The sequence below is a fragment of the Phascolarctos cinereus genome, unplaced genomic scaffold (assembly GCF_003287225.1).
Source record: "Phascolarctos cinereus isolate Bilbo 61053 unplaced genomic scaffold, phaCin_HiC Scaffold_1;HRSCAF=81, whole genome shotgun sequence".
Taxonomy (NCBI): domain Eukaryota; kingdom Metazoa; phylum Chordata; class Mammalia; order Diprotodontia; family Phascolarctidae; genus Phascolarctos; species Phascolarctos cinereus.
The window spans coordinates 108,293,321-108,303,968 of record NW_027555514.1 but is presented as its reverse complement, the minus strand read 5'-3'; the positions used below and the strand labels follow the sequence as shown (position 1 = coordinate 108,303,968).

At 40.2% G+C, this 10,648-nt stretch overlaps 1 protein-coding gene across 1 annotated transcript in view; it reads right to left on the bottom strand.

Annotated features, from left to right (window-relative positions):
- Positions 1-3,439: 3,439 nt before the first annotated feature.
- Positions 3,440-10,648, bottom strand: part of SLC13A4 (solute carrier family 13 member 4) — a 62,130-nt gene continuing 54,921 nt past the window's right edge. The window contains exons 15-16 of the mRNA XM_020998157.2: positions 9,406-9,543; positions 3,440-5,416 (exon numbers count right to left, since the gene is read on the bottom strand). Coding sequence (XP_020853816.1) covers positions 5,279-5,416; positions 9,406-9,543 — 276 coding nt within the window. The 3' untranslated portion in view covers positions 3,440-5,278. The remainder of the gene's footprint in view (positions 5,417-9,405; positions 9,544-10,648) is intronic.

The following is a 10,648-nucleotide window of genomic DNA, read 5'->3' as shown; positions in this document are numbered from 1 at the left end:
TACTAAGCTTTCCTGTCATTGACCAACTAGTCTAACCCACCTGATTAGAACCACTTGACTCTGAACAACTTTTAGCTCTTTTAAAAATTAAAACCACTTATTAGTCTGTCTGCCTTAGTTTCCTTATTTGTAAAATGGGTATAATAGCATCTACCTCCCAGGGTTTTGGAGATAAAAATGAAAATATTTGTAAAACCCTTTGCAAATCTTAAAGTGCCATATAAATGCTAGCTGCTACAAGCTATCATTGTATAGGGCTTTGAAGCTTGCAAGTAACTTATGTAGGTCATCTAATGAGCCTTATAGTAACTCTGTGAGATAGGTACTCCAGGTATTATTCCCATTTTACAGATGAGGAAATAGGCTCAGAGCAGTTATAATTTGCCAATGACTGCACAGTTGCTAATCATGGGAGGTAGACTTAAATTGAGGCCTTTCTTATCTCAATGTCTGGCATGCTATCCTCTCTCATACTATCTGCAGACATTAAAGTACCACAGTCTTTTCAGTCATTTCCCAATTGATGGCAACAACTTTGCTTCCTGGTTGCTACTACTAGAAATGTTGCTATGAATATTTTGGTATAGTTAAGACCTGTTCTCTTGTCTTTGACCTCTTTGGAATTCTATTCCTAGGAATAATGATGGGTTAAAAGGATTTTTATGTTAGTCACATAATTCCAAATAATTTTTCAGAAAGAATGGCCCAATTCATAGCTCCTCCAACAATTTGTGTGCCTGTGTTCCTAAAGATTTCCAAAAGTGACTATCATTTTTATCATCTTTACCACAGTTTTCTAGGAGGTTCTGGGGAAACTGGTGTATTGTAAGTTGTAAGTTTTGCCTTACTTTCTGCTGCAAAACCATCTGGAGAAAGTCTTCAGAAGTTTTCTCTTTACTCAAAAGTAGAGTTTTACTAAATAGCCAAGTTTTGGGTTACCTATATAAGGACTTAGTCTTAGATCCTTACTATTTCTACAAAAGAACATGATGTAAATGGAATGACCATTGGATGTAGATTCTGAAGATGAGGATTTGAATCCTGCTTCTTCTCTTTAACTATATACTTTGAGTATATAGCTTTAGCTATAAGACTTTGAATCCTGGTTCCCTCATCTGTAAAAATGGGGGTAATACTCCTACTGCCTACCATAGAGGGCTCTTGTGAGGATCAAATGAAATAATATGTACATGATATACTTTTCTAAACTTTATGTAGAATGTGTGTTCTGTGGAGTAATTTGGGAAACATTGCTGTACTCACTGTACTTTTATATCATGAAGAAATAGAAAAAATGTTCTGCCAAAAAAAGGGAAGGGCCATAATTTCATTGGCTGAAATTTCTAATGCTTTTAGCCACTTCTGATTTTGGTGTTTTATGCTGCTGTAAACTTCAGCTCCCTCCTCCTTGAGCTAAAAGAACAGTTTTACTACACCATTTCATTTTCCACCTAATTTACTCCCCTTCAATTTCCATTTGTGTGAATGTAGGTAAAATAGAAGGCATCCATATGTGAGTATTTTTAAACATGTTCACAGAGCTTGTGCACATATATTTATAGCACGTAATGTTTTCATTTCCACTAGGCTAGACCTCACCCTTTGGATAGTATTCCAAGTGTTTGTGTTTCCTCTGTGGTCTACTCCTTTTTCACTGTGCTCTGATTAGCCTCTGCTAAATGAACATTACATACTATGAGGGAGGAAATGAGCTTTCTCTTATATTTCCTGTATTGTAATTTGCACATGGCATTTTTTTCTTTTCATTTTTGCTTCCTCCAGTGTATTAGTAGTTTTAAGATTGATAAATTACATGAATAAAAACTGAGGCATGATTCATTTATCATAGATTTTAGTGTAAGATTCTGATCTGTTTTCCATCAGGAGAAAAAGCAGAAGGGGCAGCTAGGTGGTGCAGTGAATAGAGCACCAGGCTTGGAGTCAGGAGGACCTGAATTCAAGTCTGGCCTCAGACGCTTGACACTAGCTGTGTGACCCTAGGCAAGTTACTTAACCCCAGTTGCCTCACCAAAAAAAAAAAAGACAAAAAGAAAAAGCAGCATCAATGAGTAAATAATATAATTTAAAATCATGGTGTGTCTTTTGTTAGTTGCCAAAGATTATTTAGCATTTTCTGGTTATTTTTTTTTAAAATTATTTTTATCAAGCATTTCTTGTCACTCCACATTGAATAATAATTAGAAAAATAAAGCCATCATAATAAATATGCATAGTCCATCAAAACAAATTCATACTTTGACTATGTCTAAAAATGTATGTTTCATTATGCATTTTTGAGTCCATCATCTTTATGGTAGGAGGTAATGACTCCTTTAGTGGCTGGAACCAGAATAAATGTAATTGGGAAATGTTTAACAAAAATATAATACAACATAGATAATGTTAATTTGTGGTTTTCTAAGTTAACATGTGGCCCTAAGGCATCCATTTCTATTTGAGTTTGGTACCAGTGCTATGGACTACTATGTAGGATTTTGATCCTTGATTGAGAAGAACTAGCTTTCCGCCTTATTGCTAGGACTCTGGGCTTGGAGAAGGGAATAATACATTGAGCCTTACAAGGGAGTTTGCATAGATACTCAAGTACTCAAGTTAAGTCTCTGAGTCTGAGAAACACAATTGTGTTGTCAGTTGTCAAATATTGAGTACCTTCAGCACTATGGAGGAATATCTAAGAACTGAAGAAATATCATGATAGAAAGAGCCCTGGAACTAGGAGTCAGGAGACCTTGGTACTGATGGTCTCAGCTCTGCCACTAATTCACTTGGGCAAATTGTCTCACTACCCCGACTCTCCGTTTCCTTACTCATAAAATGAAGTTGAGAAGTAGGATAGTATGGTGTAGAACACACTGGATTTGGAATCAGGCAGACCTACTTCAGATACTAGCTGTATCACCCTGTGCAAATCACTTAAACTCTTGGGGCTTCAGTTTTTTTATCTGTGAAATGAGGGGGTTGGGCTAAACCCCTAAGGTCCTTTCTAGCTCAATCTTATGTCCTTCCCAAGTCTAAAATTCTTTGAGTCTAGAAAGAATAGCTTACCTTGGGAGGTTGGCAAGAGAGACATATTTACGGAAGGGGGCTAGGTGAGTAATGATATTACCAAGTATTGGAGTGTTAATGTTTAGAAGTTACTGTTCATATGGTGATATGAAGTAATCATGTTGGTTCCCAACAATAGAATAGTGGAATAGGTGATTTTGTGTGGCAGGATTAGGAGCCATGGTTGGTGTTAATGGCTTTGGGAAAGAGCAGTTCTATTCCCACAGTCCTGGTTTCTATTTTTCACATATATTTTCTTCCCACTCCCACTACCCCCAACTCAAATAATCTCTTCTAAAATCCTTAAAATACTATAGAAATATGAGTGATATGGAGTGCCAATGTTAGATAACAAAAGAATCTGTACAACCCAGAGAAGCTAAATAATGATTTTATTTGTATTGTTCATGTAGGACGAGTCAAACATGCTAACAAGGAACTTGAAGCCAATTAAAATAGGTGCAGATGACTACAAGGGATTCTTCCAAAGACATTTAGCAAATAACTGATGTCAGTAATTAGAAATATATGTTACTGGTGAGCTACTGGAATAATGAGCATTCATTTAATCATGTAGAACACCTATTATGGAAGAAGTAGGCTAGTTCTCATTGAGTTGAAGAAAAGCTACTGGAATAATGAGCATTCATTTAGTCATGTAGAACACCTATTATGGAAGAAGTAGGCTAGTTCTCATTGAGCTGAAGAAAAGCTTGTATTCTAAAATAGTCTTTTTGGAATATTCATTGGCTACAAACATTTATTGGATGCTTACTGAGCACAGGGCAGAGTGCAAAGCACTAGGGAAAACACAAAGATAGGAGGAGATCATTGGTGCCCTACTGGGCTTTCTGGTCTTTGAGGGATGACAATGATTTCTCATCAGTCTACACCTTCTAGCACTATGTTAGCTGCTCCTATGGGTTTTTGGAAATGATAAAAGCTAAAGTTTCTTCATAGCTTCCTTTGGTTCCTTCTAGCTCTATATGAGATTAAATAGAGTAAAATAATGCATTTAGCAGCTTTACTGGTTTATATATAGTTTTTAGCCCTCTGATAAAATAGTCATGAAAAAAATTTTTTTTCCTCCCTTATCATTGAGAAGGGTGTTTTTTTTTTTAATAATGGGAAGCTAGAGTCTACTGAGAGAGAGGGGGCATCAATCTCTTTGCCCTTCAGTCTTTTCTTCCTGTCCCAGCTTGGCATAGTGGAAATGCTGGGTTTGGAATCAGAGGCCCTGGCTTCAGATTCCAATTCTACCCCTGTTGCTTGTGTGAAGTTAGAAGAGTCTACTGTGGCCCTCAGTTTTCAGTTTCCTTACCTGTAAAATGAGAGAACTGGGCTAGACTTCTAAGGTCCCTCCAATCTTATTAATTCTCAGCACTTCTTTTCATGTTGAGATAGAAAACTATGGACCTATCTGAAAAGGGAAATAGTCTTTTTTTTTCCCCTTCTGTGCTACTCCCTAGAGAGAAATGCTACAGATAACAAAGGTGGGGAATCTTGGTGGGGAAGAAATTGTAATAAAGGTTCTGCTTGGCAGGAGTTAGAACAATCAAACATTTAGAAGAAAGAAACTAAAGTTGCCTTTTAGGATCTGGGAGAGGCACCAAGAATGGTGAGAAATGCTATTAATTGTTCCAGCCAGCATTGTTTTGCCTTCTGTGCTCATCTGCCTGACAATTTGACACCTCAACCCCCTAAGGCAACATTTAATGCGTAACATGCTACATGATGGATCCAAGTCAACCCTTGCAGGACAAGAACTCCGCCTCTGGGCTGCAGTGAGATGTTGCTTTTAAAATACAGGGCAGGGTTTGCACAGGCAAGATTGTATGTAGTCTTTTCCCGCAGATTTGCTGGCTTTGAAAAGTGAGAAATTCCTTTCTTCTAGAAGGGCCCTACATAAAACCACATCTCTGTTTTAAGAAGAATATCTAAAGCCAGTGGATAGAGAGGAATGAGAAAAATTCAAAACTACTTTCTTAGTGACCACTTATAAGAAGGGCAGGAAAGAAGTCAACGGAAAATCAGAATGTCTGTCCTTCCAGTTGCTGCATTTTTCTTCCATCTCACATGTGCCTGGCCTTCGAAGTGAGGAATGTTTCAGGTTGCTTGGCTCCAGGGTTACGCGTACATGTCGATTTCCTTAGCTTGCCGTTTGGACTCTCCCTGCACTCACTCTTTGGTTTGGTGCGTTTGTCCACATGTGCTAGGTCTGATGAGTGATGTTACTGACCTTAGCCCAGACTGGAAAGGTATCCAAATGGAAGAGGTTAATTCCCCAAGTGTTGATAGCCACCATCACTACCACCAGTCCAATTACATTGACACCTAAGCCGGCTTTCACCTATAGGAAATAAACCAATATATTCCAGTCACTTCCCTAAACCAGAAGGTACAGACTCACTGGGAGGGAAAGGGGGGACAGTGGAGGGGGAGGAGTGTCTCAATTGTGGGAGCGACATTATTTTATCCTTGTAACATCTACCTTACATCTTCCTACCACTGCCATGTGTTCTGGTTTTGCCAGTAATTATGGAAAGGTAAGAAAGAAAGGGAAATTTCTCAGGAGTTAGGGATGGGAGAGGGTGAACAATGCCAGCTTCATAAACACTGTAGGTCTATCTGTCAGTGGAGATTGCCTATGTCTACTTTTCACTCACCCCTCCCTCTTGGAGATGAGCATAGGAGGGAGTACTAGCAAATGAGACCTCTCTTTCTAGGGTATATCTTCTCAGTAGCCTTTGCCCATACCATTTATGCCATGGCACTGAGCAGAACTATGTGTAGAGTGTAGAATGTGGGAGATGTGATGGGAGCAGTATGACCAGATGGAAAGATTAGTACAGTAAGTATGACTGTTATCCCACCCAGGGGAGTCGCCAAGCATACAAAGAGTATACAGAAAACAAATCTTCTAGCCTGTCACTGCAAGGGAAAAGTGTGTGCTAGAAAATTTTTTCAAGCAAATGACTAGACTGTGGGGAAACCTCTCCCTACTGTACCCTAGCCTGAGCTGGGGAGTTATTAATCATTCTTGTCCTTTGCTGTGCTTAGCGTAAAGGCCTTGCTGTCCAAATTGTAGGGCAGTAAGGGCCATTGCTTTGATGCCAAAGTAGAATTCTGAGAATGCAGGTGGTCAGTTTGAGAATACCGTGTGCTAGGTAGTGAGGTGAGAGAGGAATAGTTACCACTAGGCATCTCTGTCACTGAATATGTTTAGGGAATAGTACCTGTAGGAATAGAGACTGGTCCTGTGCTTTTACTGGTATAGGGAACTCTCTAGGAAGGAAATTCCCTCTACCAATGTAGGGCATTACCATCTCTGCAACTTACAGCCTTAGAGAATTAGCTAATGCACCCAGAGTGACTTGTTGATGGTATGGGACTTAAAACTAAGTCTTCCTGGTTTCTAGGATAGCTCACTACCCAGGCTGCCTTTTGTTTACACATCTGCACAGTATTTTTTTAATTTATGAAGCTTTCATATTTTTTGTCTTGTTTCATCTTCATAAGAACAGGTAGTAGATTCAACTTAATTCAATATTTATCAATCTCTAGGTTGTTGAGTTGTTTCAGTCATGTCTGACTCTTTGGGATCCCATTTGGGCTACTGGAGGGGTTTGCCATTTCCCTCTCCAGCTCATTTTACATATGAGGAAACTGAGGCAAGCGGGGTTAAGTGACATGCCCAGGGTCACACAGCTAGTAAGTGTCTGAGGCCAGATTTGAACTCTGAAACATGAGTCTTCCTGGTTGCAGGCCTGGCACTCTATCCACTGTGCCACCTAGCTGCCCAGCTCTAGGTAGAAGCTTGGTATAATGGCTCGAGTACTGGCGTCGGAATCAAGAAGACCAGGATTCCAGTCTGGCCTTGGAGACTTGCAGTGTGTCTCTGGGCAAATCACTTAACCTCTGTGTACCTCAGAGTGGCTTGGTGAATATAGTGCTAGAATTGGAGTGAGGAAGAACTAAGTTTGAATCCTGCCTCAGACAGATGTTTGATGCTGGGAAAGGCATTTAACCTCTTTCAGATTCAGAGTCCTCATCAGCAAAATGGGAATAATAGTGAGATAACAAGTAAAGCACTCAACAAACCTTAAAGAACTATTTAAATGTTTGCTATTATTATCTATTAAGTCATTTGGTAGAGGGAATTCCTACACAGGGATATCTCTGTGCTGATGAAAACACAGATACTTCATTCAGTGTTACTACGTGCATGGCACTGCATTACACGCTTAGGATAGAGACAAAATTAAACTAGTCATTTCCCTCACATGGCTTTCATTCTGCTGGGAGAGAGGGGTGTGCATGGGAAGTATAAGACAAAGTAGAGATTGCGGAGAGATCAGGCAGGAAGTGTTTCCTAGGGGAGGGAAAGAAGGAACCCTGATAGCTAGGGGAATCAGGGAAGGCTGCGTGGAGGAAATGGCCTTTAAGAAAGGTAAGAATTCTGAAAGGTAGAGATGAGAAGGAGAGCATTCTAGGGAATGACCTAGGAGAATGCATGGAGGTAGGAGGTGGCATGTTGAGCTTCTGTTGAGCTGAGTCTGTGTTGGAGATAAGGAGATGAAGTTATTAGAAAAATGGAATGACCAAGATCCCATAGCTAGTAGAGGGCTGAACTGGAAACTTACCTGAGGTCTTCTGATTCTGTGCGGTGTTTCTACATCCCACTTGGGATTTGGCCAGGGTTTGAATATCTAGAACCTACAATAAACTCTAAACCTCAAGATTGTTCTTGCTCTTTCTCTTACTGGGCAGAAGGGAAGACATGTAGGTGTGGGCAGGGGGGTGAAAAATGATGGTGTCGTTATCCCTTTCACATCGCAACTTTCTCCGTTGCAGTTTTGATACATCACAAGTCAGCATAGGAAATTAAATGGGAATTTGGGGGGAGTTTTGCAGAAGCTTCCGTTGACACCCAAAGGCCAGCAGACAACACAGAAAAATGCTTAACTTAAGTATAAATAGGGTACTGTGAACACCCCATAAAATAAAAAGAAAAAATTCAGATTTCTTCTCTAGAATGAAGACAGGGCCAAAAAATTCTATATGGATTTGCCAGATCACTGGCATGTCACACCCCAAACCCCTGTGATGTGGAAGGGATAACTATATTCAGGACTTGGAAACAGTGACCCAAGTTTTCATCAGAGTTCTTAGTCACTCTTTCTGAAAGGCCTCGAAGTGGTCAAAGAATGAAATGTTTCACTTTCATTTTTCTAAAGTCAGGACAGTATGACATTTGTAGACTGTTCTTTGATGGTGCTTTTAATGAAAGGTATTTTAAGGAAAATAATGCTGAATCTGGAGGCAGAAGATCTGAGTTCAAATCCTGGCTCTCTTCATCACTGTGTGAGTAGTAATCCAGTCACTTAAACTCTCTAGGCCTCAGTTTACTCATCTGTAAAGTGAAGAGACTGGATTGGATGACCTCTAAGCCATCTTCTAGTTCTAAATCTGTGCTGCTATAACCTTTTATATACATTATTATTCTCTGAGGGATCCGCTAGTAGGATGATTATCTGATGGAGAAACTGAAGTTCAAGTACACAACCCACATACAGATCATAGAATAGATCATAGATCAGAGAATCAGAAGCACCAATTTCAGAGCTGAAAAGGAGCTGAGTGGCCCCCTATTCCAACCCACAACCAAAAGGAACCTCCCACTATGATATACCCAACAAGCGGCCATCTGGTCTCTGTGTGAAGACCTTCAGTAAGGGAAACCCACCGCCTCCCAAAGCAGCCTAGTCTACTTTTGGACACACTAATTGTTAGGAAATTTTTCTTGGCATCAAGCCTAAATCTGCCTCTTGGCAACTTCTCCCCATTGTTCCTGCTTATGTCCTCTGGGGATGCAAGAGCAAATTAATTTCTTTTCCACCTGAGTTCTATCATATCTCCCTCTGAAGCTTATAGTCACATGTATCATGGATTCAAGGTGTTCCATCATCTTGTTTCTCTCTCAGCCAGACTTTATACCTTTTAAAGGTGAATTATCCATACTACAGTGGTTCCTGAAGTTTTCTTTTGTTCATGACAAACCAGAACTCAGCAGAGGGGGACAGACATGACATCCCAAGGCATCAGAGAGATCCCAGTGATTTAGGGCTGGCGGCTTGGCCAGTGGAGGAAGGATGACTGGACCAATAAAGCAACTATTGGGGATGTCTGATTTGAGGATGGAAAAACATGGTTGGTTGTTATTAATAAAAGGGTACTATTATTTGGGAAGATTTTAAGAGAGAGTTGGGGGAAAATGCTCATTTCCTATGGACTTGGAAGGGAGAGGAAATACTGGTGCCTTCGGTACCCATAACTCACCATGTCTTTGATCTGGCAGTGGCCATAGCTGAAGACAATAGCATTCGGGGGATTGCCCACTGGCAGCATAACAGCAAAGGAGATGCACATGGTCACAGGGATCAGAGTGTAGAGTGGGTTAATATGGAGGGTTTCAGACTAGGAGAGGAGAAAATTAATAGGAGCATTAAGTTCAGTATGAAACTTCACCCCCCCCCCATTCACATATTTTGTTGTGTTTGTTGTTTTTAGTAAGTTCTAAATGACCGTGTAACATTAACTGCTCCTCCTTGGAGAACACTACTATAATGTGGTGACCACCTGGAAAGACCCTCTTTTCTAAGTAGAGGTCATGTGCTCATATCAATGAGCCGTCCCCAATAGGACATATACTGTGAGATCTTTCCCCCAGTAGAAATGAATTGCTTTAAACCATCTACACTGTCCTTCCTGGAGTCTTTTTTGTGACCAATGGCATATGTCTGTTATATGGTCGAGTATGCTCAGTATGCAGCTCTAACATGGAATTTTTCTTCTAAGTGCAGATAATGGGCCATTACGGAATTTTGACCCCACTGTGTTGACTTCACTAATATACCCTCTCTCTGGCCCAAGGGAAAGAGATAAAAAGGAGACTGAGGAGAAAATGGATAAAAAATGGCTGGAGAGGTCAGAACAAAGGGAAGGGAAGTGGAAAAGAAAATAGGAAGAAAAATAAAGAGGAGGGATCTTTTTTTTTTTTTTGCCTCCTTTTCACCAGGTCTTATGTGGAGTGAGGCAGACCACTACCGTTTTTCTATCATGTGGTATCATTTTCTTATCTTCTGGCCCTTCCAAACTTCTAGACAACTGTTTCCCCTTCTTTCTTGAGCTGAATCTGGTAGAAGGGCTCTCTTACTGAGGTTGCGGTAACTCAGTTTTCATCTGCTCCTTCCTACTTTGGCCTATACACTTTTGTTGGGGTGATTATTTGTACTGGGGTGTATGGGCCTCTATGAGGATTCTCTCCATATTGTTTTGCCCAATTCTTCCCTAACACTGTTGACTATTGTCTCATATTGTTCAGTATATGTGGTTTTATCGATGGAAATGACACCAAAGAAGATGCATTAGCACCTGCTCAGATGCTTAGCTCTTAGGACCACCTGGCTCTTCCACCTGATTTACAGCTGAAACTTCTTATAGATGCTATCTCCTCAGTTGGAATATGATTTCCTGGTCTGTTTTGCTTTTCTATTTGTATCTTCAGCATAGAGTATTGTGC